Genomic DNA, 21,755 nt, shown 5'->3' with positions numbered 1-21,755 from the left:
TACGTATGCGAGGTGTTTAGGTAATGTATTTGTTCTGTTAGGCATCAGGTTAAAGAAGAAAAATAAAGTTCCAAGTGGAATAGAGTTTAGCTAAAAGCCAGAAAGACTCTCTAGTGACATGGCCTCATTTGCTGGCAGATCATGAAGACTTTGATAGTCGCTGTGCTGCTGGCCGGGGTTGTCCCGCTCCTGCTGGGGCTCCTGTTTGAGCTGGTTATTGTCGCTCCCCTGCGGGTTCCCTTGGATCAGACTCCTCTTTTTTACCCATGGCAGGTAAGTGCATGACTTCTGCTCATGGTATTTCTTTATGGATTTGGAATCAGAAAAAGTTGTGATTTTTTTTTTTTTTAAAGTGATTTTAAGTAGTTTGTTTAGAAAGACTAATTTTTTCTATTCTGGGAACCCTTATAAAATTGATTAAATAGTACATTTTAATTAATTGCTTTCAAAATATACAGGTCATTTAACTCCTTTAAAAGGTCTTTATAGGTTAAAATGTCACTATTTAGGCTTCACCTGATCTTTAAAGGTACAGACTAACACGTGTTGGTTTTTTCACTTATTAGCTAAGATGAGATACCTTGCTTCTTCTAGGTTTGAGGCTTTAAGCAGTAACTTACATTTTTGAATACTCACAGCATGTTTTCCCACAAAGTCACAGGTTTATTAAAAAGAGCATTCTGAGGGAACCTATATAGATCACAGCAAAGGTCTTAAAGCTATCGGGGAAGAAAAATACTACTTTTCTATAGTATTTAGAGCCTGAAATTAGCATCCTAGACTTCAAGTTCTTAGGAGATCAAAAGGGAAGAGCTAGGCATTGATTCAGTCATTCATAGGCTTTTCAGCCTTGTTTCTATTTCCTCTTAGTGTATGAGAGTAGATTTACTGGAAATGAAAATTATGCAGGATGTATTTCCCTTCCTCTACTTTCCAGATGGAGAGACTCCACAAACTTTACTCAACAGCAGATAACTTACTTTCGTGCTCTAATGTGTGCTAAAACCCTGTATTGTATAACTCAGATGGAAATGAGTCCAATGCAGGAACTTCTTGTGGACCTTATGGGCCGATCGGCGAGACAGGTGCCAGGTGTGGGCCGCACTGTGATTGGGGCAGTACAGGCCGCTGTGGCCTCATGTAGGAGGTATTTATCCTGGCTTTAGGAGTTACGTATGATTTTCTGTAGGAGACAAGGTCTCGGACAACCTAGAAGAGAGTACAAAGGAGTGGCCAAGAAAGGAAGAAGTGTATTCAAGGAAAGAGGGATTGGGCAGACCACGTGGTGAAACAGAGCATATGTGTGGAGCTGTCTATAATCCTGTGTGCTCTAGAGTCGACTTGGAGAAGTGGGAAACAAAGGGAAAGTTAAGCACATGTGACGTCTTTCTGTAAGGTCTGTACTGCAGGGTAGTCAAATGGCATCAGTGACTGAAGGAAAGCTAGTTTTTTTATGGAGTAATACCAGCTAATAAAGGTAGAGGAAGTAACAATGAGAAAAATCACTGTTTTGCAATAGTTCACAAAATAGGTGATTGCGGCCAAGACTGTTAGTGGATGCTGAACCCGTCAGGTGAAAGTTGATGGGTCTTCGGTTACTACCGCTACATAGCAAGTTGTGTCACAACGGTGTGGCTTAAAACAGCCATTTATTTTGTCTACACAGTCTGTGGGTCAGAAATTAAGACAGGGCACATTGGCTGCTCTGCTCCATGTTGTGTGGGGCCTCGGCTGGGAAGACAGTAGCTGAGTGTGATTTGACAGCAGCAGCCGGAACCCTTTGGAAGTGTCATCACTCACATGTGGGGGTTGGTGCCGGTTGTTGGTTTTACCCCAACTGGGCTGTCAGCTGGAGCTCCTGGATGTACCTGGGCTTCCTCACAGCCGGGTAGCCTCCAGGAAGTGGGGCCTGTTACTTTGTACTTGAGAGAAACAAGTGTCCCCACAGACAGGGTAGGAGCTGCTCATCTCGGAATTCCCACGGTATTGATTTTCACTCCGTTGTAGTGGATCCAGGCAAGACGCAGAGGTGGGCCCAGGTTCAAGGGAAGGCGGTGTAGACCCCTAGCACCTAGGAAGAAGAATTTGCAGGCATGTTTCAACACCACTACGATGCGGAAGTAGTTATTTAAATGGTGGCCAATTGTCATCTTGCACATTACTTGATATCCCAAAGGAAAATACACAGCTTTACTGTGGAAGGGTCAGTCAGACGCTGCCTTAACGCAATGATCACTGCAGATGCCACAAACGGGTACGATTTCAGTGGGTGGCACTGAAACGGAGCAGATTGCCCCTGACATTCAGGTGCTGGCCTGGCATCGGCCGGGCCTTGCTGTTCTCCTCTCGGCAGAAACAGTTTCACAGAACATCAGCATCACACAAGACCACTTTGTGACCGTGACGGGTCAAGACAAAAACAAGACCCTTTCAAAACCGCGTCTGAACACGGGCAAGGCGTGAGCATTGTCCAAACCACAAAAATGAGAAGACATCCCCCGTTCCCAGCTAACGTCATTAGCTGCTGCTGCATTACTAACTACAGTTTTAGCCTCAGTTGGTCCCTGCTTCTGGGCAAGATAATAATATTAAGATACCCAGGATAGATCACCTCTGCTTTCTAAGAGCGTCCGACACGGAGCAAAGCCCTGTGCCCTTCCTTCCCCCGTATCACCTCACACAAACCGAAATCCTACAGCCAGCTCTTCCGGCTCTCACCGAGCGCCCCACGCTCCCCAGACCGTGTGCTCTTCCTTCCTCACGGCAGCGAGCGGTAACTGCAGCTTGCGTGGCTACACGTGTGTCCCTGTGGTGTTGACGGCGCCCAGCATCGTCCTTCTGCAGAATGACTGGAAACGCTCCGGTTTGGGGCATATTGGCGTATTATGACCCAGTGGTTTCACTTTTCGGAATCCGCGGCAAGGGAACATTGACATGCGCGGGAGGCACGGACCGGGCTGTCTCCACCATGTCATTGTTTCTGATGCCAACATCGTGAGCAACCTGCATGTCCGTCAGCAGAGAAGGCCTAAAGAAATGTGATCTATTTTTGCTTTGGCACTTGATGTAGCCGTTAAAAAGAGGGAAGTGGAGTTGTGTGTTTTGTTAGAGTTCTCAGTCATGTTTGTGAGTAGGAGAAAAATACAAGTTGTAGATGGCTGTGTGTAGCATGGTGTCCTTAAAATTCTGGATAAGAACAGCTTGCTTTTTCTCCGTACCTGACTCTAAGCTGCTTGCCTTCCCTGTGTTAAGTGGCTGCAGATTTATGGGAGACTGGGCCCTTGGAGTTCTGGCAGAGGGACGTGTGTGTGTGTGTGTGTGTGTGTGTGTGTGTGTGTGTGTGTGTGTGTGTTCGTGTTCGTGTTCTGTCCTGGGGGAAGAGACTGGATGTCAGTGGCTCTTGAAAGAGCTTGAACCTCAGCAATCTGTGGACCTCCTCAGGTGAAAATGAACTTCACCTGGGTGCCTTCTAGATGCCAAAGGCCAAGGGAAAGCTGAATTTGCAAGTCAAATCTCCCCTGCCTGGGGGCCTGGGACAGCACAGGAATGAAGCAAGGAGGCTTCACCATGTTCTGAGTAGGGGGACTAGGGGCTTGCTATCCGAATGTCTAAAAGGCTAAAAGGTCCTTTTGTAACCTTTAGGATATTCTTAGTCTGACCTGAGCCTCATTGAACCTGCAGAGAAAAATAACAAATGCTTGATCTAAGGGGGTGCACAGCAACCACAGAAAGGAAGGTCTGGCAGAGCGATGAGAACACGTGCCCAGTGACATGCCTGCCAAACCCTGAGCATCCAAATAGAAGAATAAGAACACAGGTGATCAAGGGCAGTATGTGTGTAGACGCACACACAGTGGCAGTGAAACAAAGTGAAACTGTGGTGCTACATAGCACGGATCTCAGACATTCAGCAGGTGAATTGAAGACGTGGGTCGTCACCATCGAGGCTCACACTGTGTTTCTGGAAGACCACTGCAGAGCACAGAGCTAAACTGAACAAGTGGGAAGTTGAGGGTAAAGGTCAGGGCCTTGGAGAGTACATCCAGGGAAACTAACATCCCCTGATAAGGGCTCCAGAGTGCAGAAATGAGCGGTGTATAATGAAATAGAAAAATGTAACTGAATTGAAGAAAGTTCTGATTCCGTAGGTTAAAAGAGCTCATCAGGTTTGGTGAAATGGACATTGATGAGAAAAATTTGGGGCATATCTTGGTAAGATAGTTCTGAGTCCTAAAGGTAAAGAGAAATCATAAACCTCGAAACAGAAAATCATATTGGTAATGGACTTTTTTCTGTAACACACAAAACCATACGGCAGAAGAGCATTTATAGACAATTGCAATAAAAGGTACAAAAACCAGGCCTCCTGTACCGAGGCAGAATGTCATTCAGCCATTTGTCTGTCAGGGTGAAGAGCCATATTTGGGATAGCAAGAATTCAGTGCATACATCAGCCTTTCACCTCATTTGAAGAAGGTGCTCAGAATACAAACCAAGCAGAGCAGTAAATCACATTAGCCTGAAGATGGTAGACAGTGAAGAGGGCTGGCAAACAGTAGGAGCAAAGTTCATATAAAGATGATGCTGCATCATTTCTGTGGGATGTAGATACATAGATACAAGTAAACGCACAGGGGAAAAAACGTGGAGGGTACGTGAACAGTGGTCATTGCTGGGGAGCGATCGGGTTTTGGGCTGGTAGTCACAGAGGACTCCAGCCTTCTCTGCAAAGGTTTTGATTTTATGTAAGAGTACGTCTAAATGTGAATGTGTTACTTTTTTAAAAACACATTAAAAAAACAAACCCAGAGACCGGGTTATGAAGGACTTTGTGTGCCATGCTCAGGAGGACTTCCGAGTTGTAAGCAGGAGACTGTCCTTATGTGATCTGACTTGTGATGGGGGTGGTGATGTTTCTGGCGGCCTGGTGGAGAGCTGGCATGGGCGGTTGAGGCTCTAATAACAGTTCAGCAGTACTGGAGCTGGAAACTCTCTGAGCCTTCGGGGTGGTTTCTTCAGGCCAAACATGGCTCCACAGGCTTGTTTTGATGTAGTGTTAGCTCAGCTGAAGGCAACACGGCAGCTTAAGACGGTTGATGAAATAAAATCATGGCACTGTTTCACTTGCTTTTGAGATCCCCATTAATGTTGACACGTTTCCTAATTCTCCTGGGGAAATAATGTAGGTTTCTAAAAGATAATAGAATGAGTTTCGTTAGAAAGACTGAACTTGAGCTCTTAGGGGGAAATTTCCCTGGATTTTTCTAGTGTATGTTCATCTTCTGTAAAATTGTTGCTAATCCTGTAGGACTTCTGTTTTGAAATGAAATATTCAAGAAAATGTATAGCCTGTCTGCTGGGTTTATTGCTGAAAACAAACACCTTTCAAATGGTTTTTATTTCCTAGGACTGGGCACTTGGAGTCCTTCATGCCAAAATCATCGCAGCTATAACCCTGATGGGCCCTCAGTGGTGGTTAAAGACAGTAATTGAGCAGGTGAGCAGAGTTCGCTTTCAGGAGAGACTAGGTGGGGCAGGGGTCGTGCTTGGCTGCTGGGGTGCTTAAGTTTCATTTTCCACCTTTGAGTTTTCTGCATTTTCTCTAATAAGTATATGTAACTTTTTTTTTTCTAAGAAGACAGTTGGCTGTTTTATCACCATGAATTTTCATCAACCATTCTTAAGACTTTCTCCTTTTTTTAAAAAATGTTTTTGTATTTATTTTGAAGGAGAGAGATAGAGCACATACACGCCAGTGCGTGGGAAGGGCAGAGAGAGGAGAGAGAGAGTCTCAAGCAGGCTCTGTGCTGTCAGCCCCATGCAGAACTCGATCTCACAAACTGAGATCATGACCTGAGCCAAAATCATGAGTTGGACACTTAACCAACTGAGCCACCCAGCATCCCAAGATTTCCCTTATCTGAAGTTTAACCAGTGGCTTACAGTACCTAAAGCTCCGAAGTAAAGGCAAAAATTAGTACACTATGTGGTTTGTTTCAGGGAAGTTCTGATGTACGCTTGGTACTCAGTTTTCTAAATCTGTAGTCGAATAAAGAGGTTACTGTTCAAGACAGTAAATCAAGGGCAGGGGAAAAAATAATTTAAAAAGTAAAGCTGATACTGTATACTTGAAGCTAATATAACACTATATGTTAACTAACTGGAATAAAATAAAAACGTTGGGGCGCCTGGGTGGCTCAGCTGATGAAGCATCTTTCAGCTCAGGTCATGACCTCACAGTTGGTGGGGTCGAGCCTTACATGGGGCTCTGTGCTGACAGCTCAGAGCCTGCTTGGGATTCTCTGTCTCTCCGTTTCTTCCTGCCCTTCCCCCGCTTGCACATGCCCCTGTGCACTGTTGGGCTCACTCTCTCTCCCCCACCAATATAAATAAACTTAAAAAAAAAAAAAAAAAGACTTAAAAAAACATATCCCAAAGCTTTAAAAAAATAATTAAAATACAAAATAAAAACAATCTTAATGAAAAAAAAAGCAGAGCTGTTAGGGAATATTTTACTACATAGCATGTAGGCTGCTATTATCATATTATGGAACTGTCCGATAACTTGATCATTATGGTGATAACCTTGAAAAAAATACATTGTGCCTCTGTACTCTGGTAATAAGGCTGGGAAGTATGAGAATTCGCTTTAGGAAGATTTCTATCTAAAATAGCCAACATAACAGATTTTGGTACTTACTTCTTTAAATTTTAGTTGACTAGAAAACGTACTTGTGGACAATCCTCTTATCCTTAGGCCAGCGCCAAATAGATTCGGCGTTCTGTTGCAGGAAACAGATGTATAGGAGATAAAGACAGTAGTTCCCAGCTCAGTATGCACAAGAAAATTGTCAGAAAAATCCTGGCCCCGGAGATTTGTGGGGGTAGGAGCGCCAGGAAGTGGCCGTGTGTTTGCATCCACTTTGGAGTCTCTAGGTGTGACTCTGGCCCTTGCCAAGAAATGTGGAGAAGAGGGTTTTGTCGCAATTGGACATTGTGAAACATTGTTGATCTTTGTAATATTTTGCTCTCTGAGACGTTCTTTTTTCATACTGTGTGTGTAAGTTTGAACAAAATGGTTGAGAAACACTGGGATGTCTTGTTGCATCAGTTTAGATTCATTCGGGATTGGTTGCCTTTGGAGGGTTGAGCCTGTTGTCAAGCATGTCCGTGCGCTGTGGCCCTTGGTTGAAGTGTGCTTCAATACTGTGTGCTGCGGGCCGGGAGAAGGCGGGGTGCTGGGGAGAAAGCAAGAACAGAGGTCTTCAGTTCTGTCCCCCTCTGCTCACCATCTTTATTTTCCGTTATTCCCAAGGTTTTCCCACTTCTATTCATTCTTTCCTCTGAAGTGCTATTCATTAGAACTTTCTGGATAAGATAATGAAAATACTGGAGAAATTCTTGACATAAAAAAAAAAAATTCACCATAGAATTCTTTCATACTAAATTTTCACGTAAAATATCTTTGGTTAAAATTTGATTTATACAAGCTTATCAGAAACATGTTCCCTGCTTATAATGTTTTCTTTCATATTCAGATAAAACGAACGTAATCTTGATTAATAACACAGATCATTCTTACACACATATGTGAGTAGTTGTTTTGGGTTATGATGTGGTCTTCACCTCATATTATTGGGTGTATCCAGTATTGTATAGTGCAGGGCTAGTATAGTTAGGATTCTAGACTAGTGTTTTATTGTTTCATCCCTTTGCAGAGTTAACCTCGAAGTGTAAGGAAATAAATGCATTTCTGTAACGACTTGTGGGCACCGTACTTAACATTCGTGTTCAGAATTTGTCTTGACTTCGGAAAAAATAGCCAATAGATTCAACTCCCTGTGGCTTGGATTCAGTAGAGATTGCTCTGTCAACTTGGGGGAATTTGTCTTGTCTCCCTTTTTCTAATGTTCTCCCTCACGTTTCAGGTTTATGCAAATGGCATCCGGAACATCGACCTTCACTATATCATTCGTAAACTGGCAGCACCAGTGATCTCTGTGCTCTTGCTTTCCCTGTGCGTACCTTACGTCATCGCGTCTGGCGTCGTTCCTTTACTAGGTGGGTAATGCTGGCCAGGGAGCTGGAGACGGCACCTGTTAACATCACTACTTTCTCGGCACTTGCAGTGCCATAGGCTGTGTGGCTCCAGATGATTAATTTGTGAATATAAATCCAGCTAAAACAGTGATTTTTGCAAGACTCTTTTTCTTCGATTTGACTACTTAGGGCAAGATTTGGGGAATCATAAACTTCCTTGATACAGTTTTTTCTCTAGGCAAGTGAGGAAGTATTGACATTTTTACACTGTCCTCAAAATAGGTACAGCTTTCCTTCAGGTTGTCTTCTCCTGACTAGAAGTGCTGTGATCCCATACTTGTAAAATCAAGGTGAAGTGTTGTTATATTAGTAACTAGATATTATTTTTTTAAGTTTATTTTGAGAGAGAGAGAGAGAGAGAGAGGGAGAGCACGCACATGCACACTAGCAAGGGAGGGGCAAAGAGAGAGAGAGGATCCCAAGCAGGCTGTGCACTGTCAGCACAGAGCCCAGCGCAGGGCTTGAACCCATGAACTGTGAGGTCATAACCTCAGCTGAAATCAAGAGTCGGATGCTTAACCAACAGAGCCACCCAGACGCCCCACAGCTAGATATTAGCTTGTCAATTACGTGCTCACAGGTCCTCACAGGACCTTAAACCCAGCATATTTTCAAAATTAGAAGCACAAAGTTTCCCCTCCAAATCTTTTTCTTCTACTGAATTCCCTCTCTTAGTGCTTAGTGTTATCATCCAGAATTTGCATGGGTCAGAAACCTTGTAGGTCATTTGTGTCACCTTCCTACTCACATGGTCCCCAAGTCCCGCTGCCCCAGCCTCCAGAAGCCATTCTCTAACCAGGCACCTTTCCCTGTGGCTCTTACCTTAACCTCAGTGGCCTCCTGTCTGGTTTCCCTAATTTAAAGCCACCGCCACTAATTCACTCTCCACACTGTGGCCACAGTGACCTTTCAAAAGAATAAGTCTCATTGTTCCTGTCTGGTGAACATCCTCTTGATGGTTCCAGCATGGCCTTTATTTTATTTATTTATTTATTTTTTTTAATTTTTTTTTTTAACGTTTATTTATTTTTGAGACCGAGAGAGACAGAGCATGAACGGGGGAGGGTCAGAGAGAGAGGGAGACACAAAATCTGAAACAGGGTCCAGGCTCTGAGCGGTCAGCACAGCCTGACGCGGGGCTCGAGCTCACGGACCGCGAGATCATGACCTGAGCCAAAGTCGGCCGCTTAACCGACTGAGCCACCCAGGCGCCCCAGCATGGCCTTTATTTAAAGCATTTCACGTGGCAAGCGTCAGCTTGAGTTAAGCACCTCCCAGCCCTGCCTCCCGGGGGAAAGACATATTTTTATTTCACGGTCATTCCATATATACTTAGTTTGCCCTTTCTTTGTTTTACAGGTGTTACTGCAGAAATGCAAAACTTGGTCCATCGGCGAATTTATCCGTTTTTACTGATGGTTGTGGTATTGATGGGGATCTTGTCCTTCCAGGTCCGCCAGTTTAAGCGCCTTTATGAACATATTAAAAATGACAAGTAAGTCTAGATTTCCATTTATCTAACTGTTTTTAAGATGTCTCTTTCTCAATTTTTGTTTCTAATGTGATAAATCATAGTTGAGAAGAGTGCTCAGATTATGGATACGTTTTGAGGTAGAATTAAGGATTTGCTAACAGATTTGATGTAAGATGTAAAAGACAGTGTTATCAAGGATTCCACTGGGGATAGGGAGCTGTCTCTTTTGGAGATGAACAAGACTGGGAGAAGCAAGTAAAGGGAGGAAGGCTTTAATGCCCATTCTAAATAGTTTTTAGTCTGTTTCCTGATGTTTTGGTCTGACAGTACATTAAATAGTTTTAGATAAAAATAAGCCTGTATGAGGACTTGGCCCACCTAAGCTCTACCTGCAACCAGGGGCCACTGGGTCACTCTGACCATTGCCAAGAGAGGCTGTAAGGTTCCTACAGAAGTACCGTAGGGCCTCTGAGGGAAACTGTGACCTCTGCTCCGTGAGAGATTGAGGACAGCCAAGGAAAACACGTTCTGGGGATAACAGCCGTCTGACCTTCCATGTCCTAACAAAGCCAAATGGTGGCTGGCAGAGAGAGTGAGTTTATAATATAACTCCATCCTGGTTTGCCAGGAAGAGTCCCAGTTTACACGTGTTGTCTTGTTGCATTGTTAACAACACTCTCGTTTAGACATGAGATACCTCCTCACACCTGTTGAAGTGGCTACAATTAACAACTCAGGAAACAAACAGATGTTGGCAAGGATGTGGATAAGGGGGAACACTTTTGCACTGTTGTTGGTGGGAATGCAAACTGGTGCAGCCATTCTGGAAAACAGTGTGGCGGTTCCTCCAAAAATTAAAAATAGAACTACCCTGCAACCTAGCAGTTGCACTAGTAGGTATTTATCCAAAGGATACAGAAATGCTAATTCAGAGAGGCGCATGCACCCCAATGTTTATAGCAGCACCAAATTATGGAGAGAGCCCGGATGTCCATCGATTGATGAATGGGTAAAGAGAGAGAAAGAGTGTGTGTGTGTGTGTGTGTGTGTGTGTGTGTGTGTGTGTGTGTCTATACACACATACATATACACAGTGGAATATCAGCCATCAAAAAGAAAGTCTTGCCATTTGCAACGACACATAGAGTGTATTATGCAAAGCGAAATAAGTCAGGCAGAGAAAGACAATTATCCTATGATTTCACTCCTATATGGAACTTAAGAACCCAAACAGATGAACATAGGGGAAGGGAAGGAAAAATAAGATAAAAACAGGGATGGAGACAAAACATAAGAGACTCTTAAATACAGAGAACAAACTGACGGTTGCTGGAGGGCAGGGGAGGTGTGGGATGAGTCAGTGGGTGATGGGCGCGAAGGAGGGTGCTTGTTGTGATGGGCACTGAGTGTTATATGTAAGTGATGACTCACTGGGCTCTAGTCTGGAAACCAGTACTACGTTGTATGTTAACTCACTTGAATTTAAATGAATAAAAAAAAAAAAAAGATGAAATTTAGGGTGTTCAAGGCTTTTCCAAAGCATTCACTGACAAAAAACCCAAGTATGCTTGGGTAGTCTGTAAAGTTCTGTCTACCGGGAAAGAACAGAGAGGGGATTTCAATGGTGAATGTCCCATTTTTCTCACTTCACTCGTTTAGGCTGACGAGTACATTCTGCAGACAAGGCAGACGAGACATGGCCTCGGCTTTTTGCTGCTTTCTTCCTCACCCTTGTCCCCCACCCTGCTCGTCTGCCCCAGTGGTCTCTCCTGCCTACCTTGGAGCATGTCTTACTCATTATTTTCTGCTCTTTTGCTGCAGCCCAGTGTACTCTCTTCTCCCACGTTCGTTCTTCGCATAGCAAACTGTGAAGGGCAGGCTCCCTTGAGGCCGCACCTCGGGTGCCGTGGTTTCCGCCGGTCCAGCAGTGTCGGAAAGGGAGCAGGCTCTGCTCGTGGGGTGTGTGGGGCGGGCTGTGGGCACGAGAGGGTGCTCGGTCATTAGGGAGAGTGGGCGGTGGGCTCAGAGTCTCCTTTCTCTGCACTGAGTTCCTTTTTGGTCCTGGGCAAATGAATTAAAATCACTGTTGTCTCTGCTTTTTATTGCTTTTTCATTGCCATAACGTCAACCCCATTTTTGGCATAACTTGGTGTATTTTGTGATTATGGGTGTGTCAGGCAGTGCCTGACATTAGCATCAGGATACATTAGCATCCAGTTGTCATCGTTTAAAACATTGATAAGCCGTCACAGTTAAAAATACACTGGTAGGGGAACTAACTGTGAGGGAAAGGAGTAGTTAACATCAGGAAAAGGATTGGTGAGAGAAAAAGAACGAGGATTATACCGTGGGATCATGGATGAAGAAGCAATAGGATTAGTGAAATGCTTTAAAAAGTGACGTGAAACTACTCGGCAGAAACTGCCACAATTTCGCGTGAGGCTGGTGTGTGTTGGTAGAAAAGTGGTGAAGGTCAGAGAAGCGAAAGTAATGGTGAAAAGTGAAAGTCACTACACTGAGTCCAGCACATGCCAGGCCTTTGTTGCCGTGGCTTTTGTGTGTTTCTTATTTCTTACAGCAGTCACGGGGCACAGTACTGCTGTCCTCGTTTTATTGGCGAGTAAATAAATTGGGTCTCAGAGACCCAGCTCCCGGGCCAGCCTGTCGCGTGCCGGCTTTGCTGTCCCGTGCTCGCACAGGTGGCTGAGGACCGAGTGACCACTCGTGGGTCTGCAGCGCTGACTTCACGTGGGCACCGTGTACCCCAGCCTCCTGCCGCTCATTGCCACAGTCGGCTCTCACCCACTGTCCTCCGAGGCTCAGCCTGCAGCCCGAGCCCCAGGGTCAGGAGGCCCCCCTGCTTCTCCACAACCGCTGCTGTTGTCCTGGGGATGTGGTGTCTGGTCACGCCAGCCGTGGTCACTTCTGTGTCTGGTGCTGTAGCCCTGCACCCTTTGCCCTGACCTCCGTATCATCATGGCACGTGACTTAGGGACGTGTAACGCTCTGTTGTTGGGCCGTAACCTCCTTCCTTCTGTCCCTTGCATATGCTCACTTCTCTGCCTTCTCCCCTTTGACCTCATTGAGACTCTTGCCCTTGGGTTTCTCCTTTTCTCTAGAACTAGAGCTATTCTGATCCACTTTCTTCTCTACCTAGCTTTCTGTTTCTTCAGATCTGTCTTCTGAGCTGTTTTAGAAAATATTCCTAACAGATAAATGCCCTGAGTCAGTTGACTGTGTCTTACCCCCCGGTGTCTGCGTGTGCACGAGAGCCCCAGCCTTGGGGCCAGAGTACACACGCCATTGCCTGGGATCCGAGGCCTTCCGACGTTTGCTGCTCTCACCTCGCCGTGAGCTGCCTGCTTATGTGCCGTGCCTGTTGCCAGTGTTCATTCTACGCTCCCCTTCAGACCATTGAAGGGTTTTAAGTGGGAGTGATCTGATTTGCCTTCAAAAGATGTATCACTGGCTGCTCTTAGGAAGAATATTTTAATATGTGGGATCATATAAGAGAGTAACCACCCTGTTTTTACAACCTAGATACCTTGTGGGCCAACGCCTCGTGAATTACGAACGGAAATCTGGCAAACAAGGCACATCTCCACCACCTGCACAGTCGTCCCAAGAATAAAGTGGTTGTCTCAACTACCTTGACCTTCCCCTTGCCTTTACGTGTCCTTTTTTGTGGACTTCTCTCTGGGAGATTTTTCCCAGTGATCTCTCAGCATTGTTTTTAAGTTAACTGTATTTGACTTGTGTTCTCAGCATTCGGAGAAGCAGCGTGCAGGGCCCTGCCGCCCTTCCTGCATCTTCCACCATCGTTGCTGTCTGAGGTCTGTACATGTGTAAATAGAAGTTCCTGGATACCCTAAAACCGTGGATTAAACAGAATGTGCATTGTACATCTTTAAACAAAATGTATATTAATTTATTAAATCTAGTTGTCACTTTATTTTGGACCTGCTGTGATCTTGACAGGAAATGTGCCACAGAGCCATAGTGCAGAGGCAAAACTTTTTCACGACGTCCTTTGGAGCGCGGTATCCCATTAAGTAAACTGTGCATTCTGTCTTTCTTGGCTGTTCAGACCTTACCAAGAACTTGAAAGGAAACAAGTAGAAATCAGCAGTGGAGTGTCTGTGGTAAGAGAACATGGACTTTGTGCTTCACTGTCGACCGTTTTTGGAAGTTATTTTGTATAACACCAAAGCTGTTGTACATTTTCTACTGCCTGATTTTTTTTCATGTGTCTGTGTTTATAATATTGTATAGTATCTTGTGCTAGGTGAGGAAATTGTTTTTAATTTTGATAATTTAATATTCCTAGTGATCAGCATTAGGGGTTGGGCTTTTGTGCTTGTTCGGGGCATGTCTATACTTAGAGAAAAAAAAAAGTCCACAAGAACGTTTTCCTTAGTTCTCTCCAGCCCCTCTTTTCCACACACAGCTGTCGTTTTTTTTCTCTTTGGCAGCAGTAGCCAAAGGTCGTGCCGGATCGCGAGTCTTCTAGAATACTGTCAACAACAGTACCGCATCATACTGGAATTAGGACACACTGAGGTGTTAGCTAAATGCACATGTCGTTTGTGGTCTTAGATCGGCAGCACCAGGGAAGGCAGCCTACAACACCTGGTCCTGCTGCTTGGGGCACCCCGTTGGGTCAGGATCAGGGAGTCTGTTTCTCCTAGTTTTCCATGAGTAAATCCCAAAGTTTCCAGAGCTTTTTGTTTACAGAAGAAAACTACAAATGAAACCAGTTTGATTTTACTCGTCCTGAAGGAAGCTGGCTTGAGCTGGCCTTTTTAACATAGGAGCGAAGAAGGTGTTTCATTGGAAATGTGCTGTAAAATCGCAGAATACTGAACACTTACAGATCTGGTTTTCCCTGAGAACCAAAGCTTCAAGAACGAAGTATTTAGAGCAATACAACAGTTGGGCACACGATCCCAGTATTTAATGGTAATGGTATATTGTAAGGGTGGTGTTTGTGTTTTGAATGTCCTCAGAGAAAATGGGCAGCAGAGGTCTTCAGGAACTCTTAAAGAGTTTCCATATAGTATTAAAATCTGTAGACTTAAATCTGAAGATTCTTTAAATATGAAAGTCAGCCAAACGTAAGCTACCACAAAAGCAGACATATTCTGGTTGTTTTACATTTCAGCAGTTTTTCCTGAAGTGGTAATACTTTACCTTAAAATATAGTGTAAAACATCAGTATCAAAAAAAAAAAAGCTTGACATGGGGTTCAGTGTTAACACCCTCTGGCACTTTGTAGCAGTCCTTTCCCTTGTATTTGAAATAAGGTCTTTGCTAGCCCTGCATTTATGTGGAAATGGAATCCTACTTTAAAAAATTAAGAGCATTTTAAAATGTACTGCCACCTATCGTGGTATGTGTCTATATAAATTGTTCTCTTTGGGAGAAAAATATTATCAATTGGGCATAGAACTTGATTATATTAATTTAGCTTTCTTTTTAAAATTTTCAGAGAATTTATAGATCTTGATATAAAGTCATTGAACACATTTATCCATTTTATCGGAAAGAGAGCTAGGCAGATACCACAAAAAATTAAAAATTGTTGTTCTACAAAATTTTAAATGAATCTTATCAGATATTTTGTAAAAAAAAAAAAAAAAACTGAAAAGAAAAACATACATATATATGAACATATACGAATGGTGAGAATCTTGCCCTCCATTTCACCGGCAGATAACTTTATCTTGTTGTATCTAAGGATTTCCTCTTGGTTTTCAGTTGTGCTCTGTCCTGTTTTTAATAAGATGAAAACTTTCATAAGGAAAGCGTTTGCTGACATAATATTTACATGGGCAGCACCAGAATTTTATGATTAATCAATAGTCTCATGAACATTTGAAACCTCTGGTTCAGAAAGTTCTAGTATTGCTGCCCTTCATGTAGAATTAAAAAAAAAAAATAGTGTAGTTTTGCTTCATTTTACATTGGGCTAAAACCGTCTTCAAGGAAATTAATTACAAAAGAAGACCATTTTGCTTTATTTTTAATTGTTTATAAATGGAAGACAAATCAGCATTTGGGAGTAAGTTTCACATGACCAGTTATCAAATGGTCATATTATGAGGTGTGCATTTGTCATTATTAGCAAATTATGTTTGAGTTTTAAACTGTTGAAGCTAATAGTTGAGATGAAAACAAGAAAATACCAATGTGAGGTTTATGTATAGCTAGCCTTAAAAAAGTTCCATGTTTTTAGGTGATTTTTTCCTGTTAGTTCTCTGGAGAAACAGTGGAAATTGGACATCTCAATTCCAGATGTAAACAAAAAGTAATTTTTATTTCAACATTTAATATAGCTGTTATTACTGTGGATCCTTGTGTTTTTTCTTTCCCTTATTCAAGTAACAGAGAATAACTTTTTCTTAAATGATTTGGTCTTAGAGATGTCATTTCTGTATTGGCAAATGCTATTATTAAAGTGTAATTCTTGAATTTAGGTTGAATTCATGACTTTTTAAAACGAAGAAGCACTGGACATTTCTCCACTGTATTGTTGTATTGTGTTTACCCCCCGACACACACACACACACACACACACACACACACACACACACACACACACACGAGAATGTAGTGCCGGTCTAAGAACACTGGCAGTTTTGTCAACTTCGCAAGTTAGCTACTCATTCTCACTTTCAGGACTATTTTAAGCTCTCTACTTACTGTGATAAGTTTTATACTTGTAAAATTTTAAAGTGATTATGTCCAAAATACTCCTTTAGAATGTTACCTACTCGGTTGCCATCAAGAAGAGACAAAATGTCGTGCCACTAAAGTATTAACAAAAACCTTGTGTGTGGAGATTGTAACTCCCTTGGTTGGGCTGTCTTATATCTCATTTGTCCGTCGGGCACAGATTTTCTCTTCACCCTGTTACTGCCCTGTGTCATTGTTTAAAAGCAGCCATCATGAGAAAGGGTTTCTTTTCACGTAATCTCCAACAGTATGCTTGTTACTAATACAGTATTAAAGGTGTAAGACAGTATATACCCAATTTCATTCCCAGTGATTTTGTATGAGTGCCTCATTTTGTGTCAGCAGAGTAATACACAATACCTTAACTGGAAATGTAATGACTGTAAGGCCTGGAACTGACTTGTAGATGGTACGTAGAGCACTTAGTTATTCAGGACGTCAATTTTCTATTGAAGCAAACACCTTAGACACCCAGACCAATTTTATGTATATATATTCTAAAATGCTCCCTTTTTTATGTGGTTGGTTGTTGCCTTCTAAGTCAAGAGAACAAAATTGAATAAAGCAAATGTTAGCTGTAGCCTAGTTTTTTTGGTTTGTTTTTGCTTTGTTGCAAAATTACTTCAGAATTACAGAAATGTGCATTATTAATCAGCATAGGTAGACAGTCTAGGTTATTAAAAAATGTTTTTTTAATGTTTATTTTTGAGAGGGAGACCGAGTGCAAGTGGGGGAGGGACAGAGAGAGAGGAGGACACAGAATCCAAAGCAGGCTCCAGGCTCCGAGCTGTCAGCACAGAGCCTGACGGGAGGCTCAAACTCACGAACTGTGAGATCGTGACCTGAGCCAAAGTCGAATGCTTAACCAGCTGAGCCACCCAGGCTCCCTAGGTATTTTTTAAATATAATAATTACATAAGAAAATGAATATATGATTATAGCTCCTCCATTCAGTTTTCAGTGTAAATTTAGAAGTATAGTTGCAGAGAACACATCCCTCTCCCCTCATCCCCTGACTGTATTGCTAGACCATCTTCATGGGCAACAGTAAAGGCCCTCGTCTTGCGGGCAAGCTGCCGCCCACTTCGGCAAGATCCACATGCCAGAGCCTCAGCAGGTTTTCTCTTTAAGTGGATACTTGGAATAGAGTAAAACCAGTCAAAGCCATTTTATGTAGCTGCCTGTAAATCTCAGAGAAAAAGGAAAGAATTGCATGAAGCTTTTTTCCTCCTGAGTTGCCCCCATGTGAAGAGATCCTTTTGTTTCGAGGTTCAAAACTTGATGGTTTCTTTTTAATCAAGTGCATTTAAGAAACACTTTTTAAATGTTTATTTTATGTATTTTGAGGGATAGGGTGTGTGAGAGAGCAGGGGAGGGGCAGAGAGGGAGAGAGAGAATCCCAAGCAGGCTCAGCACCAGAGCCTGAGGCAGGGCTCAGTCTCATGAACCGTAAGATCATGACCTGAGCCGAAATCAAGTCAGACGCTTAAGTGACTGAGCCACCCAGGCGCCCTCCAAGTGTTATTTTATTTATTTTAAATGCAGTGGTGGTAGGCAAAATGTTATCTGAACCACAGGGCATCTGTGAGGTTTTACAGCAAAGGGGACCGCATGGTGAATCTCAGAAAGTGGCCATTCCCCCTCACACCCCACAGTTCACAGCCACTCTTGTTGGAAAAACGAAACTGCTGTCACAAGTGGATTAAGGGTCCGAGGAGGTAACACTCTCCTCTCCTCCCTCCCACAATGTTTCGTTTTGGGGTCTATTTTGTTGCCCTGCCCAGTACTGAGTACTGCAGTTGAATCGAGGTATGGTGTCTGCCTTCAAGTAGCCCAGTTAGAGTGGAGAAGGCCAGAAAAATGAGCAGAGGGTTCTAACAGGGATACAGTGCCCTGAGGAATACAGAGGAGGGGCCCACTGTACGCATAGACTCATCCCCCATGCCCGCAGTCCCTCCCCCCCCCCCCCCACCGCAGTCTGCCTCCCACAGCCCCACACTGCTGGAATGGGCCGACAGCAGCTGGTGACCTGGGTGGAGGCAGTCCCTTCTGCACCCCTGTACATGCTTAATCTTCCTTTTGAAATTTCTCTTTTCACACATAGGCAACAGTGCAGTGTCTTTCTGCTTTTCCACATTTGTTCAGTAGCTTTTTTAGGACAAGAAGCTTTGTGTCAGCAACCCCCTCAATAACTCCTTTTTTCTTGGCTCAGTTGCATCCGCCCCTCCTGCCAGTTACACAAACCCACTGGACTGATGGAGCAGAACAGAAAGTCCAGAAATAGACCCACATGCGTAGGGACAGGTGAGTTTTGACAAGGTGCGAAAGTCAAACAAATGGTGCTAGAACAATTGGCCATCCAGATGCAAAGTTAAAAATTGATCCATATCTCAACATCTGCAAAAATTAAAATTACTGTATTCCTAAACATGAAAGCTCAAACTATATAACTTCTGGGAAAAAGCAGGGAGAAATGTTCAGCCTCGGGTAAGGCAAAGATTTAGATTGGATACAGCCCAGAAGCACCATCCTTAGAAGAAAAATTTGATAAATTGGACATTATCAAAATTGAAAATGTCCACTCTGATATATGTCATTCAGAAAACAAAAGCCATGGAGTGGCAGGGAATATTTGCAGAACATTTCTGATAATAGACATGCATTCAGAATAAAGTCTCAAAACTCAGTAGTTTGAGAAGATCCATTTGCCCATTTTTAAAATGGGCAAAATATTTAAACACTTCACTAAAGAGGACATACAGATAGCAAATAAGGACATGAGAAGCTGGTCAATGTAAAAGCCATTAGGAAAATAGAAATTAAAACCTGTGAGTTACCACCACATATCAGAATGACTAAAAATACCATACCACGTGTCGGTGAGAATGTGAGGAATGCTCAGGCTGTGCTGGAAGGAAAGTAAAGGGGTGAGCTAATCACTTAAGAACAGTTGGGGGGCGCCTGGGTGGCTCAGTCGGTTAGGCGTCTGACTTCAGCTCAAGTCGTGATCTCACGGTTTGTGGGTTCCAGGCACAGTCAGGCTCTCCAGTCAGGCTCTGTGCTGACAGCTCGGAGCCTGGAGCCTGCTTCATATTCTGTGTCTCCCTGTCTCTCTGTCCCTCCCCTGCTCACACTCTCTCTCTCTCTCTCTCTCTCTCTCAAACATAAAAAAAAAAAAAAAAACTTTTAATTAAATAATGGGCAGTGCTTAAAAGGTTATAGTAAGTACTCACCACCCCCAGTTACTGACTGAGGAAAAAGTAAGTCCATATGATGACTCAGACATGAACGTTTATGGTAGCTTTATTTGTAATAGCCCAAAGGTGGAAAAAACGCACATGGCCAACAACAGGGAAAGAGATAAATGATTATCCATACAATGAAATACTGTTCCAATAAAAGGCAATTAACTTGATATACGCAACACGGACAAGTCCCAATGCTGATTGAAAGCAGACCAAAAATGTCTGCTTTCGTTTATCAAAACTTTTGGAAAATGCAGAGTAACCTACAGAAATCAATAGAAAGCACATGGGGGGGGGGGGTTGGTGGGGAAGGACATGGAGAGATTTCAAAGGGGCATAAGAAAATGGGGGTGATGATGTGTCCGTTACCTTGATGTGGTTCTGGTTTGACATGTATACATCTGTCAAAGAATTGCACATTTTAAACTTGTGCAATTTGCATGTTAATTACATCTTGATTTCAAAAATAAATTCCATGTTCATATATGCTCTCTAATCATTTCATACCTTATCTTTCTACAAAGTGCCCGCATCTCCTTTCTGACTTCTGGCTGATGACTTTTCTATTTCACCGAGAAGACCGAAGCAATCGGAACAAGTCTTCTCACAAGTTCACACCATCACATTTACCCTCTTACTTGCACCTGTGCCCAGATGCCCCGTGGGCCATGCAGGCCATGCACGCCCCCTCCGGCGTGGCTGCCCTGTACGTAGAGTGAAATGTGCCCCCGGGCTCATGTGCGACCACTCCCTGAGCTCTGCCCGCCTTGCACGGCCTCACTGGATGGACAGGACTCTCACCCGCTCAAGGCGCTGCTGCAGATCTCCCTCTCCTTCATGGTAACTGTTGTGGTTCCTTCCCATCATCCAGACGTTTCCGTCGTTTCTTGCATAAGAAAAATCTTCACCTCCTTCATCTGCTCTATTTTGCTTTCCTTTTCAGTAAAGGCCTTCAGTTATCGTACTCCCGCTTTCCAATTTTTCCTCTCCTTTTCCAACCCTACTACAATCAGCTATTTGCTCCACTCTTCCGCCGGAATTGCTCTTGTGAAAGGCCACCAATGGCCACCCCTAACTTCGGTGGTTAATTCTCGGGTCTCACCGGAAACAGCTGGTCCCTCTCTCCAGTGAAACCATTTCCCTTGGCTCTCAGGACACAGCACTCCCCTCATCTTCCTCCTACCTGTCTGTGGACTCTGCTTTATAAACTCCTTCACTGACCCTGTTTTGCCTTTCAGCTCCATCTGGGACCTCTGTTCTACCTGCACCTATTGACTTGGTGATCTCACTTACTCTCATAGTTTTAAAGGCCGTCTAGATGCTGATCACTCACATATATATTTATTTACTCATTCCATCTTCCTTCCTGGAACTCCAGACACATCCGTGCGGCTGCCTATGTGGACTCTCCGGACATCTCGAACTGAGTAGGTCCAAAACACAACTCGTGATTCCCCTACCCCAGATTTATTTTCTCAAACTTCCCCTTTCAGTTGGTAAGCACCTGGACGGATTCAGGTTGCTAAATAAAAAATGTTGGTAACACCTTTGACACGTGTTTTTCCACGCTTCACGTACAATTGGGCAGCAAGTCTTAACTTCAAAATAAATTGGATTCTGGCTACGTCACAGCACCCCCACTGCTACCATCCTGGTGCAAAGCACCATCATCTTCCTCCTGACTGGGTCACTGTAGTTTCTCTGGAGCTCCTGACCTCTGCCCATGCTCTCTTTTCTTTCTTCCATTGACTTTCAACACTGGATCCGGAGTGATCATGTTGAGATCTAAGATCACATCAGTGCTTTACCCAGGTAGCTAACCATCACAGAGTCCCAAGTCCACAGTCACTTTGAGGCCCCCTGTGCTCACTGTGCTCCAGGCAGCCTCCTTGCTTCCAGAACAGGTCAAACCTCTGGGCCTTTGCACTTGCTGCTTGCTGTGCCTTATTGTTCTTCCTCTAGGCTCTCCCCAAGTTCTTCCTCTCTTCACTGAAGTGTCATTCTTAGGCTTATCTAAAATTGCAGCTCCTGGGGCTTTCCCCGACCCCTCTACTGCTGTGTTCTGTCTCTCATATGTATTAACATACTACATGGTTTTCCTGTATTGTTTACATTAGCATGTTTCCCCCCATTTGAATGTAAGCTTCGGAGATTTTTTTTTGGTAACTATTCGGAGATTACTATTGTATTTCAGGACGGTT

General features: G+C 43.6%; 1 protein-coding gene across 1 annotated transcript in view; it reads left to right on the top strand.

The window, feature by feature from the left end:
• The window catches only part of MARCHF6 (membrane associated ring-CH-type finger 6), a 78,282-nt gene extending 58,823 nt beyond the window's left edge, over window positions 1-19,459 (top strand). Inside the window, exons 22-26 of the mRNA XM_049648277.1 lie at window positions 139-273; window positions 5,408-5,497; window positions 7,929-8,061; window positions 9,460-9,595; window positions 13,115-19,459. Coding sequence (XP_049504234.1) covers window positions 139-273; window positions 5,408-5,497; window positions 7,929-8,061; window positions 9,460-9,595; window positions 13,115-13,205 — 585 coding nt within the window. The 3' untranslated portion in view covers window positions 13,206-19,459. The remainder of the gene's footprint in view (window positions 1-138; window positions 274-5,407; window positions 5,498-7,928; window positions 8,062-9,459; window positions 9,596-13,114) is intronic.
• Window positions 19,460-21,755: the final 2,296 nt, after the last annotated feature.

The sequence above is a fragment of the Panthera uncia genome (genome assembly GCF_023721935.1).
Source record: "Panthera uncia isolate 11264 chromosome A1 unlocalized genomic scaffold, Puncia_PCG_1.0 HiC_scaffold_17, whole genome shotgun sequence".
NCBI classification, from domain to species: Eukaryota; Metazoa; Chordata; class Mammalia; order Carnivora; family Felidae; genus Panthera; species Panthera uncia.
This window is presented reverse-complemented; position numbering and strand designations above follow the sequence as displayed.